At 44.0% G+C, this 19,365-nt stretch overlaps 3 protein-coding genes and 1 long non-coding RNA gene across 4 annotated transcripts; 1 reads left to right on the top strand and 3 right to left on the bottom strand.

Moving 5' to 3' along the window:
- Window positions 1-553: 553 nt before the first annotated feature.
- On the bottom strand, window positions 554-4,454 carry LOC147134037 (uncharacterized). Its single transcript, XR_015090041.1, has 3 exons — window positions 3,392-4,454; window positions 3,029-3,213; window positions 554-889 (listed from the first exon to the last, which is right to left on the bottom strand). It is a non-coding gene; the product is annotated as an uncharacterized LOC147134037 (long non-coding RNA).
- On the top strand, window positions 853-4,979 carry cldni (claudin i). The gene is made up of 3 exons (XM_086054907.1): window positions 853-952; window positions 3,049-3,181; window positions 3,618-4,979. Exons 2-3 carry the CDS (start codon window positions 3,050-3,052, stop codon window positions 4,119-4,121), a joined length of 636 nt encoding a protein of 211 aa, XP_085911033.1. The 5' UTR covers window positions 853-952; window position 3,049; the 3' UTR covers window positions 4,122-4,979.
- A 52-nt stretch (window positions 4,980-5,031) lies between these two features.
- coro1a (coronin, actin binding protein, 1A) lies at window positions 5,032-11,225 on the bottom strand. The gene is made up of 11 exons (XM_086054905.1): window positions 11,089-11,225; window positions 9,616-9,822; window positions 8,035-8,157; window positions 7,828-7,957; window positions 6,791-6,972; window positions 6,600-6,719; window positions 6,372-6,476; window positions 6,019-6,164; window positions 5,880-5,937; window positions 5,415-5,630; window positions 5,032-5,314 (listed from the first exon to the last, which is right to left on the bottom strand). Exons 2-11 carry the CDS (start codon window positions 9,811-9,813, stop codon window positions 5,222-5,224), a joined length of 1,371 nt encoding a protein of 456 aa, XP_085911031.1. The 5' UTR covers window positions 9,814-9,822; window positions 11,089-11,225; the 3' UTR covers window positions 5,032-5,221.
- A 982-nt stretch (window positions 11,226-12,207) lies between these two features.
- On the bottom strand, window positions 12,208-18,926 carry paqr4a (progestin and adipoQ receptor family member IVa). Its single transcript, XM_086054906.1, has 3 exons — window positions 16,744-18,926; window positions 15,995-16,213; window positions 12,208-15,274 (listed from the first exon to the last, which is right to left on the bottom strand). The coding sequence occupies exons 1-3, from the start codon at window positions 17,015-17,017 to the stop codon at window positions 14,841-14,843; spliced, it is 927 nt and encodes a 308-aa protein (XP_085911032.1). The 5' UTR covers window positions 17,018-18,926; the 3' UTR covers window positions 12,208-14,840.
- Between the last annotated feature and the right edge of the window lie 439 nt (window positions 18,927-19,365).

Below are 19,365 nucleotides of genomic sequence, written 5' to 3'. Positions count from 1 at the left end.
AGTTGACTCCTTATTTAAGTCGGGTTTTTCTTTTTGCAATATTCAAGGGCAGTGTTAGTGTTCAAAGTGTGCATATTGGTACAGTCTCTTAAAAAAGTATTCTAGAAACCTTTAATAAGCGTTAAACTGAGGCATTTAATGATGATGATTGGTAGCTGGAAAGCTAAGTTTTGTGTGCGTGTGTGTGTGTGTGTGCGGGGGGGGGGTGTAAAAACTTTTAAGAACCACTTTATTAGCCCATATATCCATACGTTTTGTATTTTGATTGCTATACTTTTGTATTTTTTGCAAACATATGAATGTATCCTCTCTCTGACCCCCTGGTTTGGATCTCATGAGCTGGCGTATCGAATGTTGCATGCCAGTCAGCTTTCACAATCTCAACTCTTTCAACGAGAAACCCAGCGCGCCTTTCCCGCAACCGCCACAAACTATGACATCACAACCTTTCTTTTGTCATCCGTTTCCACAGTGGACAGCGGTGTGTGTGTGTGTGTGTGATGACTTACCATGCTCACAAACACACAGCCTGGTTCGAATGTGTAGTTTTTTTTGTTTTTTTTTTATGTATGAAAACAAGATGAGTCAAACAGAATTGTGAGCATCATGAGACCCAAATACTTTCTGCTGGTTTGTTGACATCACAAAAGCGTATTGAAGGAGAAAAAGTGTGACGTTTTTTGGCATTCAGGTTTGTCAGGAGCCGTGGGCGTTTTTTTTTCTTCTTTTTTTTTTTTTTTTTTTTGTGGTGTGAGAAAGAGAAGGAGAAGAAGAAGAGGGAAGGACAAGTCCAGTCTGGTCTGCAGGTACGTGGTCGTCATGGCCCCACCCTGCACATCACATTCCTCTACAAATACTCCCATCTTGTCCCGGCATCTCCACACAATCTCTGCAGGACGACAATCGACAAGAAGACAAAGAAAAAGCCAAGAAATACATCTCTGAGCTCAAGGTAAGGCCATTTCTTTCCCCGTATGGTGAGTGTAAATATATTTCAAGAGGATGTTTTCATAGTATTTATTCTTGCCAAACTGCGTGGATTTGAATGCTAAAAAAAAAAATCCAAAGTAGATCAAGTGGTGACTTTTTTTTCCCTTTGTTTTTTTTTTTTTTTTTTGCTTTTTAAGAAAAATGTTTGCACCCCAGGCGGGATCAGTTTCCTTCAGCCCTTCAAAATGAAAAACAACAACACAACATTCAGTTGAGGAAGATTACAATTTGAAACCCAAAAAAATATATACAGTATATTTTTACTGTAAAAGAAAAAGAAAAATCAAGAAATAAGATTGCAAAATATCATTTAAAAAATACACTAAACTATAAAAGGTGAAAAAAAACCCGGGGGTAATTAAAACTAAAACTAAAATAGCAAACTGGAAAGATAACTACAATACTAATATTATTCTTTTTTAAATGTGATTTTTTTAAAAATCGAATTAAAACACAAATGTAAAAATAAATATTGCAACAAATAAGATTTCAAAAATAAAATGAAAAACAAAGATAAATGATATTTAACAAGATGACGAATGGGAAAAAAAACGAGAAACAAAAAACAAGTAAAGGACACTGAAAAAAATGGTGTATTGAAGTTACTCAATTGCATTTTGTCAAGTGGTGGCACACGATAGAATCGTCTGGACTTAGACACATTTTGAAGTACATGACTTGATGTTTTGTCTACTTAAAAATGTATCTAAACCCAGATGAATCTATCGCGGGCCATCACTTGATGGAATACAATTGAGTAACTTCAACGAAGCATTTTTTCTTCAGGGTACTTCCTTCTAATGATGACATTTTGAAGAAAAAGAAGATGTGCAACTAAATTGAAGCGCAGCACAAAAATGCTTCCAACATCTTCCATTGTCAATTTCCCACAATGATTCCGAAATGTTAAAAAAGCAAAAAAAAAAAAAATAAAAGTTTTGGGGGGTAATCATATCCGGACTATGCTTTAAAAACAGGAATATTTTGTGTCTCTTTTTTGGGGGGGGGACTTTTGAGTGCTAGGGAGCGGTTTTGTGCTTTTACTGGGTGGAGAAGCAACAACCAGCGGGCCTGTTCAGACAGGCGCTCATTTGAAAACGTAGCCCAAAGCTACATTATACGCAACGCGTGTGTGTGCGTGTGTGTGTGTGTGTTCTTGTCTTACTATATGTGTGTGGCACCACCCTTGACATTCCATCTTGATCCAGGGCACATTTTTGAATAGAAAACACTGAAATGAGGTTCCAAGCATGGGTGGGCTCGAGCGCCCCAAAACATATTAATAACGTTTTCTTGGATTTAAAGCAATTATTAATTCACATGCTTAAAAACATGATGGTGGTTTCGATTCCCAAGCAATGGATTATTCCATCTTCTTACTGCACATGTGCAGACTTGATTGATTCAGGAAGAGGGCAGCAATTAGCAGCTTGTTGGCGCATTGTGAGGAAAACGAAGCGAGTGATCCCGGAAAGCCAAAGGAAAACTAACAGATTTTATCAGAACTACTTGAGCAATGGTGACACCAAACCGGCAACAGCAAGAGCCAAACACTCTTGATTATTTTGCCATTGAAATTCCTTTCACAGTCTTATTTTTGTTTTATAGTTTGCGTTTTCGCAAAAAAGCTAAAAAAAATGTGCGCCAAAGTCACTGTTTCTCTGTTTTTGGGTCAGAAACTTGTGTTTTATGGGTGAAACCAACCCATGTTATACTGCTGAAAAATGAAGACGCTAGAAAAAAAATTCTGGTAAAAGAGGAAAGTTGACTATTTCTTTTGATAGGCTTGGTTCTGAAATTGTGGCAGAAGGCAATAGTTTGTGGGTCTTGAAAGATCGGTCGAAATATTCAAAAAACGACTGGCAGTCAATGATAGCGCGATCTATTACACTAAAAGCAATTCGACGATTCGCTTGCAATTGAAGTACTTTATTTCAAATGTTCTCAAATTCACATTTTAGTTGAGGAAAAATATTAATATTCAAAATCTTTGCAGATGTAGCTCCACCCCCAAAAAAATGACTTTGTGCATGCTGACCTTTGACCTCCTTTTGTCAGAATGGGATCGGTGGGCGTTCAGATCGTGTGCGTGGCCCTGGGGGTCCTGGGCCTGGTCGGGGCCATCGTGTGCTGCGCCGTCCCCCGCTGGAAGGTTTCCTCCTTCACCGGCTCCAACATCGTCACCGCCCAGGTACGCGCTTCTTCACTCCGACGCAGGAAGTACTTTCAAGTCGAAAAGAGGAAAAGAGAGCCAAAGAGAGCATTGATTATATTCTATACTGCCCCCTCTTGAAGAATGTGAGAAGCACCACTAAGGAAAATGAGCATTGTAATACGAATGTTAGCATGCGTTGTAATTTATAGCTGTATCCATTATTTTATTTATTAATGCAGTGCTTGCATCAGTATTATTCCACGATTTCTAAATTCCATAAAGTGGATGACCTCCAGAAGTTTCAATGACACGGTTGATTTGGTATCAGGCAGTGCTCCTCGATTCCTTCGGGTTGCTCGCTCATTTAATGTGATTTGAATCATAAACCGTAAAGCCTCTTGCATCCGTTGTGGCTCCAAATAAGAGGAGCGGGACTGAATGGCGATTTTTGTTTTTTTTTGTGCACGTTCAGAGCCACCAGGAGGGCCTGTGGAAGTCGTGCGCGGTGCAGAGTACGGGCCAGCAGCAGTGCAAGAACTACGACTCGCTGCTGGTCCTGGCCGGGGACCTGCAGGCGGCCCGCGCCATGACCATCATCAGCTGCATGCTGGCCGGCCTCAGCCTCATGATCCTCTTCTGCGGGGCCGACTTCACCACCTGCGTGGAGAACGAGGACGCCAAGCCCAAGATCAGCCTGGTGGCCGGGGTGGGCCTGCTCCTGGCCGGCCTCGTTCTCATCATACCCGTCAGCTGGTCGGCCCACAAGGTGGTCCAGGACTTTAACAACCCCCTGGTGCCGGCCTCGCAGAAGCGGGAGATGGGGGCGTGCATCTACGTGGGCTGGGGGGCTGGGGTCCTGCTCCTCCTCGCCGGGGGGCTCCTGTGCTGCTTCAGTAGGCCCAAGTCGGGGGGCTCCGGGGGCACGGCCAAGTATTACAGCAACAGTGCCTCCGCACCCAACAAGAACTACGTGTGAGCCGGGAAGAATTGGTCCGATTGCGGCCGGAGGTCCGTTAGCCGTTCTAGCTTAGCACCTCTGTACATAGTCAACATAAATGACATTAAAACGTTTTTGTGTCTGGTGCGGGGATCAAAATGTACATTTAGCTTCAGGCTGCTTCCGTTTTGTTGCAATCAAGTTAACTGTAAAAACAAACTGAAATTCTAGCATGGCATAGATGTCGTGTCATCTGCTCACTTCTTAACAGCCATCGGTCTTAGCGCATTCTGTGCTCAGTTGCTCTATTCTTTTAGTTAGCGCAGCAACTGTTAGCCTTTAGCAATTCTTACTAATTGCAGAGTAAAGGGCAACATGCAAGATCCTTATCAACCTTCCGTGCTATTTGAACTCAGGTCAGCTGATCTTGCGGTTTTTGTTCGCGTTTCAACTAGCTAGCTAATGTTACGCTACGTTAACATTTGAGCCATTCAAAATCGTATGCTAAAAGTAAAATAAGGGAAAATATATGTAAAATACATATTGTGCTTTCCGTACTCAAGTTGCTTTCTTTCTCTACATTAGTGTACCACCTGCTAGCATTTTAGCATTTGATTCATTCTCATTCTAAATAGTACCTAGCTAACTACACGGCCGAATGTAAAATGCAATCTGCCTCAGGGTTTCTTTACTTGTTTTTTATCATTTCATCAGTTCTCATTAAAAACATTAGCCGACTCAATGCCAAGATGTAAAGTCCTCCTCAGCGCTTTCTGTAATGTGTTGCAATGAAGTTGTTGTTTGCATGTTGCATTTTATCTTATTCAAGTAGTACTTGACCTCAAGGCAAGAGTTTTGTATGACAAGTGCAAGTAATTAAATGATTTGTTTAAACAATTGTTGTGATTCTGTATTCGGAAGAAAATTAAAAAAAACACACACACACAAATGGTTGGAAAACATTGATTTTATTTCAAAGAAGTAGTATATATTAAAATAAAATTGGACCAACAAACTTGATGTCTGGAGTGAGTAGGTTTGTCTTTTAAGTTTCTATGGGAAAAAGTTACCTCTTTTCTTTAGTTACTTTAATATTATTTATTATTTCTTGTGTAAAAAAAAAAAAAAGTCCTGGTGGTTTAATGTTTGCTCTCCAGCGAGCTCACACGATTGCTAAGCTCCTCCAGTGACGCTTTCAGAGCCGTCAACTCCTGCCTCAAAGCCGACACATCCTGAAAATAAACGTCAATAAAATCAAACGACTCAAATATGTGAGCCTTTTATGACATTTTTGGTGAATTAAATCATGAAAATGGATGGCAAACTTCTCACCCCTGCGCCGCCATCAACGTGGGTGGCTGAGGCCACGGTGGTCTTCAGGAGGCTCTTGAGAACTTTGAACTCTTTGGCTTTGGTGGTGGCCACAAAGCCGTCTTTGAGCGAGATGAGCACGGGCGGCGCATCTTTGCCCCCAAACCAGTCGTCGGCTTCCACGGAAGGTTCCGGACCGATGGTGTCGGGGTACAGGTCCTCCTGGAACAAGTCCGACTGCGCCAGAGGAAGAAAATCGAAAATCCTATCAACACATCATGATATCGCTGCGTAGACCCACAACAGTGATGCGACACATTATTATTTTGAGATTTGATCCCCTAACCAACAACACGACACATATCACAATTTTGTCCACTTGCCCTCCACCTACATGCCGATATATATATATATATATATATATATTTTTTTTTCTGTGGTGTATCGGCAGCATGTCGACAAATATAATGCATTTAACTGCGTCACCTTCCTGGGCACCGTCATGACGATGGGCTCGCACTTCCTCTCGTGGAGTTTGTAGAACCTGCCGGCGAGAAAGAGTGACCTTGGGCATGTGAGAGAAGACGTCCTGGACTGTGATGCTAACATGCTAACATGACGCTACCTGGCAATCTCACACTTGTTGACCTCCAGGCCCCTCTTGGTCATGTAGCCCATGCCCTTCTGGCTCTCCTTGCTGCTGTACATGGACAGGTAGTGCACGTAGGGCGCCTCCTCCGTCACCTCGAAGTAGCGGATGCTGCTGTCGCCCTGCAGGGAGAGCATCATAGCTAGTGAGTTGAGGAGTTTCATTTAGACAAAAGTAGCACTTTGCTGACATCATGTTCACTATCGCAAATTGTCACTAACAGTGTACGACACCAACATGGTTAATTACACTTTATAAAAACAACTGATGTCCTTATATTCTCTTTGCTATTCCTAAACATGTCCAACTGTAGAGGGCAAGATTGTGACCTTGCCGCACAGGTACACCACGCCGGTGTCCGGATCGAAGAACGGCAGGAGGACGCCGCTGCTGGTGTCTATTTCCTGCAGGGTCAGCGGGGAGCCAAAGTCCTCCTGAGACAAAAACTTAACGGATTAAAAACAGCGAGAGACGGCCGAGACCATTATCAAGGTTTTAATTGCCGAAGACCGAACTTTTAAAGGAGAAATATTAAAAGGAAGTCCATTTGGACTCACCAAGTCCCACAGCGCCACCTGCCTCTCGCTCATGCGACTGAAGCCGGTAGTGAGGATCCTCCTGTCCGACACCCACACGGCCCGGACCGGCCTGGAGCCCTCGTGAGGTTTCTCCTTCTCCTGCGAACAAGGAACAGTCGGACCGTGGCGGAGGCGGGCGCGTCGGCCACGGCGAGGACGAGGCAACGTACGGCGAGGACGGTGCCTTTGCGAGGGTCCAGCACCCGCATCATCTTGTCCTTGCAGGAGGTGAGGATTTTGGAGCCGTCGCGGTTCCAGCAGGCGCAGTAGATCATGTCCGAGTGCACGTCGTCGATCCGGATGGCCGCCTGGCCGCGGGCGACGTTCCAAAGGATCACCACGTTATCGCAGCCTGACCAAGCAGCGGGAGGACTTGGCGTGAGGTCTTGGGAGGGCACTGCCCCTCCGCATCCAGCAGAGGGGGCTGTTTTTGCTTTCTTTTCAATGCCATCGAGTCAGTTAGCTAGTTCAATAGAGAGCCCTTGAGGGATTTGAAGACATTTTTTGCGGGATTTTGTACTTAATACAGAGTAGTGATTCAGTGCAAATTGCAGTTGTACATATGTTATTGAACTCAAGTGTTTGCTGAATTGTCTTCATTTTTTGTCTGCGGGATTAGGTGTTTGCACAAACAGCTGTCTTGAATTTTCAAAATAAAATAAGTGTTTATGAATCTTACTAAAATGTGTATTTTAATTGTTGAATATGATAGCAAATAACATTGGTCGACAAATGTTCACTATATTATTTAGATAGATCAGAGATGCCGGTAAACTTTTACAGATTAATTTTTTGTGCAGATTCACAAATATGCCCTTGTTTTTTCTATAGCACTTCAGGTTTCATAATAACAATAATGACAATAATATAATATGTAATCTAGTGTAATAATATTTAGGAATTAAGGGTTTGGTTCAGCAAGAGGTGGATTTTTTTTCAGAAACCTCAAATCACATCCGCCCCCCCGTTTGTTCTGTTCTCCCCCAGGGCTCTGTCTTGGGCACTCTCCTCTTTTTCATCTTGCCCGCAGGCTCTTGACCAACGTAATGCACTGGTACTCTAAAGTATAGTCGATAATCTAATTGAAAGTTTTATCATTATAATAAATGACACCAAGCCGAGGCCTTTGTGGTGGATTTGAAGCTTTTAAGCTCTTGATCGAGTGTTTAAAGGACTTGTCCAGTATATTATCCGTGCTTGTGCTCACCTGCACTCATGAGTACGTTATGGGCAGTGGGGTGCCAGCTGAGGATGCCCACACGTTTGGAGTGACCCTCCAGCTTCACCACCGGCTGCGTGAGCGGCGAGCTCAGCCCGGAGTCCGGGATCTCCCAAATCTGCCCAGAAAGACGACGGGAAGCTCAAAGGAGATTTGCTGTCACGGGCGGACGTAGACCACCACCACCCGACTCACCATGACGCTGCAGTCCTCAGAGCCGCTGGCGATTATGTTGTCGTTGTGGGGGCAAAACTCGATGTCCAGCACGGGACCCGTGTGGCCGCACACCGTCGGGTAAGACATGTCGATACGACCAGTCTGCACACATGCAAGTTGGTAGGGGAGCCGCCACAAAAATTGGGGGATGGCACCGCCACCAGGAAGTAATTAAAAATGTAGCCCCACAAGTCACTTTCACTCAGCAACATGAAATTTGGTAGACATGTCTGTCATGAGTAGACCCACACAAAAAGTCTCAAAGACCAATGCTACAACAGGCACAGGAAATAGTCCATTTTCCTTTCAAGTCGACATTTTACGCAAAACGATGGCCATTTTTGGTTCATTTCACACTAAACAATAATAATAGCGCAGGCCATGCTTTGAGAATTCAGCCCCAGAAGCCAGTTTCACGCAACCTGAACTTTGAGAGGGATGTCTATCACGAGTAGACTTACAAAAAAGTCTCAAGCACCTACGCCTGAGGCCAGACAAAATCTGCCTAGCAACAATTTGCCTATGTTGATGTACACTGATGTGATGATTCGCTTTAAAGCGCTTTAGTTTCATAAGGTGCATTAAAGGAACAATGCACCGCCACACAGCATATATGTCGTCTTTCAGAAAAGTGAGGTGGGGGGGAGGCCACATCCGGCCCAGACCGAACAACGTCGACCTCCAAATATGGTGATAACATCTTTACAAGAGAGAGGAAAAAAACCCTCTCCAAGTTGCCATCAAACTTCCTCATTTGCTTCAAAGTGCGAACATGACTGGCAGTGTGTATGTATTTGGACCCCTTTTACACCTAAAGATGTTAGATCATCTTAGGACCTCTAAAAACTACCAACATTGATCATAGGAATGATCAGGCATTTTATTATTAGTTTGCATCATATCTTCACCATGAGAAGCAGCTCATTTGTGTGATCATTGGCGTGTTTTTTTTTTGCACTTTTGTTCACCACAACTACCTGTAAACACTAGTTAATACTACAAGTCCCAGAATGCAATGCGAATATCAGATACCCCAACACGTAGAAATCATGAGCGCTCATGTAGCTTTTTTTTCAAATTTTATATTTATATATATATATATATATAAAATATGTATATTTTATTTTATTTATTTGATTTCTTTTTATATATAATACAGACCAGTAATGAAGAGGTCTCAGAAACTACGGTGGCCTTTTAGGAATGCACCACAAAAGAGTCAGTTGTTAGTGTTCATGTAGGTAGTTTCGCTAAGGTTGACCTAATCTGTAATTAATGTTAGTGAGGCTAATACCAAACAAACTAACATCCAAGATAGTAGTCAGATTATAGTTCTATATAACATGTTATCGCAAGACAATATCAATGCAGGCAAGCGGGAAATATGGTGGCCGATAAGGGACAAAAAATATATTGTGGGACATAAGATGTCACAAAGCAAATATTTTATGTATCACAATTGATGAATATGTTAGATACTGTATTCAAGCTAGTTTACTAGCACAATGTAGTGGGAAGTACGGTGGTCATCCAAGGGGCAAATATGTTTTTTGGTCGCACCTTGCCGAGGGGCAGCACCATGAACGCACCGCCGCCGCTCGCGTCGACGATCATGGCCACAAACTTGGGGTTGACGGAGCAGAAGTTGCTGTCCCAGGTCATCTGGGAGATGCGGATGTCATCGTAGCAGTGGTCGGCCTTGGTCGCCTGGCCGAAGACGTGGCGGAACTTGCTGCTCCGCACCACCTGCCGGGACATGGCGGCGACCTAGCGGGAATCAACCCCAAAACAGCATCTTTACTGTGACCTTTTTTCTTTCTATTTTTCTTTTTTTTTAGCCAATCAGCAGTGACGAGGCCATTTATGAGCGACGTGAAAGAGGAAGCGGGACGAGCTTTCACAACTTCCGCTTCTTTTTTTCTGCCGGTGATTGTGTCCGTGTAAAAAATACGAATAAAATGCACGCACAAGGGGAAAATGTACACTTTGAGAGGTGAAAACGACACAAAAATTATGCAAATTATCCTAGGCGAAGACCTCAAAAGGCGCAAATGTGTTGTCAGTTAAACCGCAACACTTCCTCCTGCACACACATTGCCAAATTCCCACACAAAGGTTAAAAATTCCTTTACATGCACACCCTCACAAAATAGTTGTTAAACGAGGGGTGGGCAACCTAGGGAGTGCATGTGCCATCTCTTTCTAAAACCCCAATGAAACTCAGGAACAAACCTTTTTGCTGCTTGTGTAAAAAGAAAAAATATATATTTTTCAAACATAAAATGCACATACTAGGTGGTTTTAAAATAAGACTCCAAGAGGTTAAAATGACACAAGATTATGCACAACCCCACAAAAATGAGCACTACAATTCCAGTTGTTTTAAATGAGTGTTGAGCATGAGTGTGCACTCCTCATTTCTCACACCAGATTAATACCTCAGTAACTACATTATCTTCTTTTGCTGCTTGTATGTATATATATATAAAAAAACAAGAAAATGCACATACTATAGGGAAAAAAAGACACTTAAACCAACACAAAAATGACGCAAACCATCCTTTGTGTTGGCCTCATAGATGCTGATGTGTGAGGTGTTGTCACTTAACCGTCACACTTCCTCCTTCACACAAACACTTGTTCTCATTCATTAGTGACTGCAAAAACCCACACAAAGCTTCAATTAACAGGCCCAAACTCACAAAATTGCTTCTCGTGTTCATCTCATTCCAATTGTTTGAAATGAGGGCTTGGCATCGTAGGGAGAGCATGCGTGCTCAGTCTCAATCTAAAGCACGGATAAAAACCTCAGGAACTGTTATAACTAGTACGGTATTAAAATATTTTCACTCCCACAAATGTCAATCACATAATAATTCTACGAATATTTCCAGAAATTTAGTATGGTCGTTTTAGGTCTTAAAATGGACCCTGCACTGACTCACTTATATCAAAAAACATCACATTAAAGTGGATCTAAAGTGAAATGGCAGGTGCATGATGGTGATGATGATGGAGATGATGAAGGCCTACCTGGTGGTTGGTGGCGGTGGCGAGGGGGGTTGGGTGCTGGCGGTTGTCGTCGTGGAGTAGTCGCTGGAATGAGCAGCGAGAGGAAGAAGAAGAAGAAGTAGAAGGTTGAAGAACGCCGCCAAAAAAGGCTAGCCACGGGGTAGGAAGTGCGGCAGGAAGTAGGCGGGGATCTCACGGCCACCAGACTAGGATGTCAGTGGTGAAAGGGTGTCAAAATTATCAGGGCTCTAAAAGTTGCCCAAAAAAATCTACAGAATGAGATTTGCAATGAGATCTAAGAATAATCGTCAATAGCGTTTATATGCAGACAAAGCAGTCTGCAAAAAAAGACGAAGCTCTGGTTAAAATGTGGTGGGGGAAAACGCACAGACAAACATGTTAAACATGAATTGATTCGGGATTCTAAACTCTAGATTCTGACTCTTCGCAATTGAGCCAAAACTTTAGAATTTAAAGTCTTGAGTCTTGACTGTCTACTTAACATTTACTGTCGATGCTACGCTCCAGACTTTAAACTCCTGTTTCTTGAACTTTAACTCAAGACTCTTGACTTCAGACTCCTTACTCTGGAGTCTTGACTCAAAGCATTCAATTCTACACTCTTGAATTTGACTCCTGTTTCAGAACATGAAACTTAAAAGACCTTAGACATAGATTCTGGACTTTAAAAAAAGCTTTAAAATCTGGACTCCAGAATATTGACTTGCAACTCTTGATTCTGCACTGTTGAATTTGTTACATTTTTATTCTTTTTTTTTTTAATTCATGTTTCTAGACTGTAAATTCCTGACATTAGGCTCTTGATTGTTAACAGTTCAATCTTGACAATAGACTCCAGACTCTTAACTCTGGATTCTCAACTCTTATTGTCTCAAAACATAAGATTCTACACAATAGTGTCTTGACTTGTTTCTAAACTCTACAGACTTTTGATGATATTGAATATAAACTTTTGATTCTAGACAGTTGACTGTAGACTAGATTCCAAACCGTTGAAATTGTGCCAATTTGAACAAGCATCCGGGATTGAAAAGCAATAAGCAGTGTTTTTCCTGCCACCTGGAATTTTGACACTGGCCAAAGCAACCGGACTGCCTGAATAGAAGACATCAGCAAATATTTACAAATATAGACTTCAGTTTATTGCACAATCGAGATTGGAGCAGAGACAGTTCTAGGTGTGACGCTCCACTCGGACCACAAAACGGCGCCACCTTGAGCTCGTCATTGGCGCAGCAGTCCATCACGCCCTCACTACATGATGAGCGTTTCCCTTTAGAAACTAACAGGCTATCCCACACCTGTGATATATTCCGATTATATTTTTAAAAAGCACAACTCTGCCGGCCCGCGGTGCCGTCCGGAGGCCATTTTGTGGACGGGTTCCACTTCCCGTCTGGCGCCATTATGTGCCAAAATACGCGGCGCGAGAATGAATTACTCAACCAGATAGAAGCCTCGGCATGGCCTTCCGCTACCGTTACGGCACCCTGAGAGGCGGGAAAGAACATAGAGCGTGTGTCCATGTTCCCTGTTGTTGACTTATGCATAGATTTACTCGCGCTATCGTCCATTTTCTCTCTAAAAGTGATACTGCTCGTATGTATACACGATCTACATACATGATATACTTACATTAGGTCTATGGACTCTGAGCCCTTTGCGAGCAAAGAAATGAATGGCGAGGCGAACCACGAGCTAACTTGCTAGCGGCTCACATGCACCGGCGAAAACTCAAACGTTAGCGTGTTAGCGTCCGCGTGCCAATTTGGCAAAGTGAGACGCCAGTGTAATGATGCAAACAACAGGTGTGAGCATGTACATACGTACATCCTGGGGGAGAAAAAAAAGTGCAGTGAAGTGAATCCAGTGTAAGAATGCACGTAAACAAAGAAGCATAAATTAACATAAAATGAACACATACATTTTGTAACTTCCCTCCCCAAATAAAGAGCGTTAGACCAGCAATGTTTTGTTGTGTTTTCAAACAAGATTAGCGCGAAAACACAACAAAACCGTACTGGTCTATGCTCATTTTTTTCCAACAGGGTTGTGGATCTTTTTCTGGAAAAATTCGCACTACAGCGGAACCTTTTTCAGTCAGACACTTATTTTGCCTTTTTGTTTTGGACATTTTGGTGACAATCATTCCTAAAGAAGCAACCTGGGCTGCAATTTGACAATTTATGACAGTTAATGCGTTTTTACGCTTGTAAAAATGATTTTTTTTAAAAACAGGCAGAATAAGGCGCATTCCCAAGTCGGGAATGTTTTTTTGTTTCAGTGGTTAACTTCTTTTTTACACTCGTATAGCAGTCAAATGTGTAAAAAAAAAAAAAAAATGAAATTAACAAAATATTTTCTAGTGTTCTACATAGGGTAGCTTTAACCAACACTTCCAATCGCATTTGTGATGCGAATCTCCTAATTTCTTCTTTTTACTATTTAACGGTGGTTAAGTTGAAGTCCACACAGGAAAACCAGAGATCCAAATTTGACTTCAGCGATTCCGCTGTAGTGGCGCCACCTACAGTAAGCAGCATTCTGTCCCATTTTGAGACGTAAAGCACTGTACTGTTGTAAACGCAACAATGTGACGTGCGCTGTGTGGATACAATCAACATATTTCTACGCGAAAATCAAAGTGTGCATGGTGATGCATGACGTCACTGATAATGACGCATAGGCAAAGACACGGCCGTCTGACAGCCTGTCGCACTCATCCAAGAAAAACAAACGTCCTCAGTAACCTCGACGGTGTGACTTTACAGCAGAGGTGGGAGGAAGTCACACACACAAAGTGCGTGCAAGTCAGAAGTCACAAGTCTTAAGCTTCAACTTTCAAGGAAGTTCGTTGTTGCTATTGCAAAAAAAAAAAAAAAAGCTAAATCGAGTCGCCACTTAATTTGAGGCAAGTTGAGTCAAGTCGCTGCTTGGGTGAAGCCAGTCACGAGTCAGGTTGGACAAGCTTGCATATAGTCGCACAATATAGACACTTTGCACTCAGTGTCTGTGTACTCTAATTGCCTCTGGAAGCCAAGGGATGGCTGGAAAAAAAAGATTTTTCCTTAAATCACTTCCAAAATAGTTCCTTGAAATCAAAAAGCCACAAGATGATGGCAAAACACGATGTTTGTCTAGATGAGACTTCTCAACTCAATTCAACAAAGTTTCATGACACCAAACATACCGTAAAGTGGCAGCAAAGCACTATTTTTGTCCAGGTGAAACTCCTAAACTCACTTCAACATTGCGCCTCGACAATAATGCCACAAGATTGCGGCAAAGCACTATTTTTCTCCCTCTCTTTAGCTCACATCAATATAGTTGCTTGACACCTAGATGCCACCGGATGGCGGCAAAGCAAACATTTTCCTCTGAAAGAAACTCCTCCACCCACTTCAACATTGACACCAAGATGCCACCAAATGAATATTTTCTTCTTTGGCCTGAGCACAAAATCAAACAAACAAGGAGTTTAGCGTGTGGAAAAAAATAAAACTATATCAAAAATGTTTTTATAAGTTGCCTCTTATTGTGACAAACACTTTAGTTCAAGTGTAATTCAAGTCGAGCCTTTCCTAAGTTGCAGCCAAACAAATGTCAAGTCCTCAAATTGGCGCCTTAAGTCTGACTCGAGTCAAGTCCCCCCCACCCCCCTCCACCTCTGCTTTACAGCGTCTGCTACTGCACGGACGTCCACGAAAAGGGTGGAAAAGGGCCGAGAACGTTCCGGATGTTGGGTGGCGGCCTCAGTCGGGGGGACAGTTGTAGCTGTTGATCCACAGCAGGTCGTCCAGGACGCCCCAGTGCAGGTAGAGGATGGAGCCCACCACCAGCACGTGCATGATCTGGTGGCTGTTGCACCAGTAGTCAAAGAGGCCAGGGCGGAAGCGCTCGGGGATGCGGGCGATGTTGATGACGCCGCCCAGCACGGCCAGCGCGTCCATGGTGAGGAAGTGGCGCAGCGAGGTGGGGCTGCCACCGCCCACGCCGGCCCAGCGCAGCACGAAGAAGGAGAAGCGGAAGAGCGCCTGCCAGGCGAAGGAGCGCAGGCGCCGCACGCTGCTGCGCGCCGTCACCGCGCAGTAGATGCCGTAGCTGGACAGCAGGATGTAGACGGACAGCGCCGCCGTGCGGATCAGCGGGTAGCACAGCAGGGTGCTGTACAGGATCGGCAGCGCCCCTGAAATGGCAACCGTTTTCTTTTGAGGTTTGCCCGATAACAGCTTGCGCAATATGGATTTGACCATATGTTGTGATTCATAGCTATAACGTTTCAGAAAAAAATTCCATCGACTGTACTTTAGAGTCAATTTCAATGGACAAAAGCAAATTTCAATCAGCGATAACTTCATGTGTCCCAAAACGTACTTTTGACACTGATTTCAAAACATTTTTTTCGAGCACATCTGGTTTCTGAGATATTTTGTAAGCGGTTTGGAAAATGGATGGATGGTTTGCCTATCTCTGAGGTAAATGACAAAAAGGAGGGGGCCCAAGGCAGAGCCCTGGGGGACAACAGAACAAACAGGGGCCGAATGGGATTTGACATTTCAGAAAAAAAATACACCCGTTGTTGAACCAAACCCTTAATTTTATTCTATAGATCTTTAGTCTAAATATTTTTTCAAAAATATTTTGGGGAAATATTTACTTTTTTTTTTTTTTTCCCCTAATTATCTGTTGGATTATCTGTATTATTGGATTTATTATTTAATATAATTTAATGACATTATGTATTTTTTATTGAATTATATTTTTATTTAATACATTTTCTTATGATGTAATGGAATTTGTGGTTCTTTCATTTTTGGCCAGTAAGTCTATGAGGATGATTATTATTGTTATCATAGATTTTTGGCGTGGTTTTGATTGTGTGCGGAGGGGAAAATCCGGCACCTACCCAGCGTGTTGATCATGCAAATGCCGCACACGTCCAGCTTGAGGAGAGTGTGGTAGACGGGCTCGCCGCCCTCGTGGTTCATGAAAAGGTGGTAGAGCACCGAGCCCAGCTGCGGTGACAGGCAAGCCAGGAAGTGCACCACGCCAAGCCACGTCACGCTGATCTGGGACCAGGGGATGTTGAGCGGCAGCAGCACCAGGAAGCACACCAGTGGGATGCCTGGTGTGGGAGGAGCATCCAAAACAAACCGGTTATGCTCGTGCAAAGCCAGGTCTGTCCGCAACGTTGCATCAATGGTTCTGCAAACGCTACAGAGTAGGGCTGAACAATTTGGGAAAATGATTTAATTGCAATTTCTTTTTTGTGATTATGATTTAATGTATTATTTTAATACAATATAATACAATGGACTAGACTTCCTCAGCACTGAAGTAATCTAGACGCTACACAAATAAAACCTAACTCAGTGACAGTAATGAAGCTTTTTTTTTTTTTAAAGAAATGGAGCCTGTGGGATTTGAAAATTGCATTCTACTACATTGCGATGTCGATTTTAATTCGATTAACTGTTCAGCCCTAGTTCATTCCGATTAAAAGCTTCCAATTTTTAATATTTCCCAAATTCCCCATCTTATCTTCCCTTGGGAATTCACCTGGAAAATAGAGTCAATGTTCTGCCTCTTTGCAACCATAACTTTAAATGTATTACTATAAAGTAGTGGAGTAAAGTTCCACCAACGTGTGCTCACCGTGAGTGTAGATGTTCCCCAGCTCGTTGTGCAGGTAGAAGAGGCTCCGGATGCAGTCCTGCACCGAGGAGACGGGCCGGTAGCCGGTCAGAACATACTTGTTGAACTGCAGGTGCGGCGGCGAGCTGGCCCAGTCCAGCAGCCGCGGGCCGTTCAGGAAGGCCAAGGCGAACACCACCGACAGCAGCACGCCGCCGAACAAGCACAGGACGGACTGCACGCCGATGTACACGTTGAGCAAGAGGACAGCCACGAGAACCTTGTGGGACACCATTTCCAAATGCGCTCGCTGGCTTCTGCTCCACGTCGTCTGTCTGAGTCTCGCTACTCCCGCAGCCGGGGAAGCTGGCCCCACGCCGGTCCGGCCGCTACCTGGCTGAGTGTCATCCGCCGGGCTGGGGCGCCGCACGGCCGGCCACCTACATGACCACGTCCGCACCGGTGAGTCATGGGGACAAAGTCAGCGACGCACCCAAAGGACACAAGCCAACAGCCGCCTCGTCTTCATGTCAGAGACACTTCCTCGTTTCTAGCATCCCGGCCGAGGAGGCGGCCGCGTCACGGGCACAGATGCTGCCGGCGGCCGGCGCGGGCGCGCGTCCATGCAGCTCCGAGGGAATACCGCCTCGCCTCGATCCGCAGCCCCGATCACGGCGTTAGCATCACGGACGTACGGAGGCGCTTAGCTGCCCCTCCCCGGTGCTCCTCCGAAGGTCTGACCGGGAAACACGAGCGATTCTCGGGAGCTGAGATTGGAGCTAGCAACGCCGGGCCACCGCCGTCCTGACGCCGCGGGGTGGGGGGGCGCTGCTTCTCCCTGTCTCCACACGGGATGTGGCCACCATTATCGTCGCTGGGGTCAATGGAAGCTTTTCTCTTCTTTTCGTTTCTTTTGGGGCCGAATTGGAGGCTGTTGTGTCCTCGCAAGGCGGCCTGGGATCCGCTGCAACGCCTCGGAACCAAAAAGTCAAGTGACACCGAGAACAAACGGCTTACTTCCGCCTACGACTGCAAAATAAAACCAAGCCCGTTGACGTTTAGGCAACACAACCATGATTCATTGACTTCAAAATGTACATAAACAATTCAACAATTAAATAGCTTGTGAATTATGAAAAAGACTGAGTCTACTTCAAACCACGATACGTCAAGAAAAGCAGCACGAAAGATTTTACTTTGGAGGCCTTGTTTCACATTTTCCGGTCTATCGTGGGTTAGTGCAAGTACCTTGACACTGCCGCTCGCCTTCTACTTGACATAGCCTCACTGAAAAGAGCCATTGTGCCCTTTTGTCACAGCGGGAAGTCTTACATGTGCTGCCCGGGTGCGTGTGAATGACGCCAAAACAAACAAACAAAAAAAAAAAAACAACAACAAATCAACAAAAGCACGCAGACACAACAAATGACATTCCAAGCAGGGGATTGAGCAATTAAATCATCTTTTTAGTAACCTTGGTGTGAAAGCATTGTCCATTACAAGATAATAACCGAATTGCTACAATGCAGCTCATCGAGTAAATGCCTCAAATTCAAAAGTTTCTTCCTGTCTATTCATAGTTTGATTGTAGCAACTAATCAGTAGGGGAAACCAAATTGCATTACATCTAATATAGAGTAAGAATGTATAGAATTGCAAGCTTTAGGTAAATATCCCAGTGGGCATCTGATGTGAGTTCAACATCAATATGATATCAAAATCATTCACTTGATGTCATATTGATGTTGCGTTGACATCAAAGGCCCCCTGGGATTGACGCTTGTACCGGGAAAGCAAGAGAGCTCTTGAGGCAGCACCAGTGGGTGACGTACGCAGTGAGGTTGCGGATGAACCACTCCACTTCTCACCCCACTCTGCTGCCTCATAACCGACCTGAGAAGTGTGAACGACGTTTGTTTGAGTGAGAAGGGAACGGTGTCATCTGTGTTTCCCACAGTCGGGCCCAAAGTCTGCGGTTGGAAAAACAACACATTCAAAATGAAACGAGACTGAAATACTCTCAGCTTGAGAGTTTAACTTAAAATTGTCCAAATGCTGATTTCAGCCTCTCAAAAGTAAATATTGTTGGATTTCTGTAGTCCTTCATGAAAGCAGACTTATTTTTATTGTTTCATCCAAATAAGACATTTCCAGACATCTACTTTTACCTTGGAAAACAATGATCAACGTGTTTTCCCATTTTCTGACACCATAAAGATGAAACCACTAAATGACTCATAATCAGTTTAAAGAAAAAAACCAGGCAGTTGAACGAATTAGGAAAATCGTTACTTTCAGCCAAAGTATGAGTAACATGTAACCATGGGGAACACCTTTAACAAGCCTATGTAGAGTAGGTCGTAATAACAGAGCACATCAACCCTAGGGATGAGGTGGGATTGTAATGAGTCCAGGACGGACCCTCGGGGGGGGGGGGGGGGGGGGGGGACACTTCTTATGGGTATACGTACTAGGTCCCTAAAAGTGAGCATAAAGTGGTGAGAAATAGGGACCAAGGATAGAACCATGGGGGACACCTTTAATGTGTCTATGTACTTGCACACAATCACACAGCTCAATAGACCTAAGGATGACTTTGAGGGTAATAATAGGGACCAAGCATGGACCCCAGGGGACGCTTCA

This window comes from Filicampus tigris, chromosome 16 (assembly GCF_054856515.1).
Source record: "Filicampus tigris isolate MCC_2025a chromosome 16, RoL_Ftig_1.0, whole genome shotgun sequence".
NCBI lineage: Eukaryota > Metazoa > Chordata > Actinopteri > Syngnathiformes > Syngnathidae > Filicampus > Filicampus tigris.
Note: the sequence above shows the minus strand (reverse complement) of the source record. Positions and strands in the feature narration are given on the sequence as shown.

What these genes read in the sequence shown, in the direction of transcription:
- cldni (XM_086054907.1), top strand. Translation starts at nt 3,050, where the DNA reads ATGGGATCGGTGGGCGTTCAGATCGTGTGCGTGGCCCTGGGGGTCCTG. An exon ending in CCAACATCGTCACCGCCCAG is followed by an intron (nt 3,182 to 3,617) that starts GTACGCGCTTCT and finishes GTGCACGTTCAG; the next exon opens with AGCCACCAGGAGGGCCTGTG.
- coro1a (XM_086054905.1), bottom strand. Translation starts at nt 9,813, where the DNA reads ATGTCCCGGCAGGTGGTGCGGAGCAGCAAGTTCCGCCACGTCTTCGGC. An exon ending in TAACGTACTCATGAGTGCAG is followed by an intron (nt 6,973 to 7,827) that starts GTGAGCACAAGC and finishes CTGCTTGGTCAG; the next exon opens with GCTGCGATAACGTGGTGATC. An exon ending in AACAAGTGTGAGATTGCCAG is followed by an intron (nt 5,938 to 6,018) that starts GTAGCGTCATGT and finishes TCTCGCCGGCAG; the next exon opens with GTTCTACAAACTCCACGAGA.
- paqr4a (XM_086054906.1), bottom strand. Translation starts at nt 17,017, where the DNA reads ATGGTGTCCCACAAGGTTCTCGTGGCTGTCCTCTTGCTCAACGTGTAC. An exon ending in GGGGAACATCTACACTCACG is followed by an intron (nt 16,214 to 16,743) that starts GTGAGCACACGT and finishes CTCCCACACCAG; the next exon opens with GCATCCCACTGGTGTGCTTC. An exon ending in TTGCATGATCAACACGCTGG is followed by an intron (nt 15,275 to 15,994) that starts GTAGGTGCCGGA and finishes TTGCCATTTCAG; the next exon opens with GGGCGCTGCCGATCCTGTAC.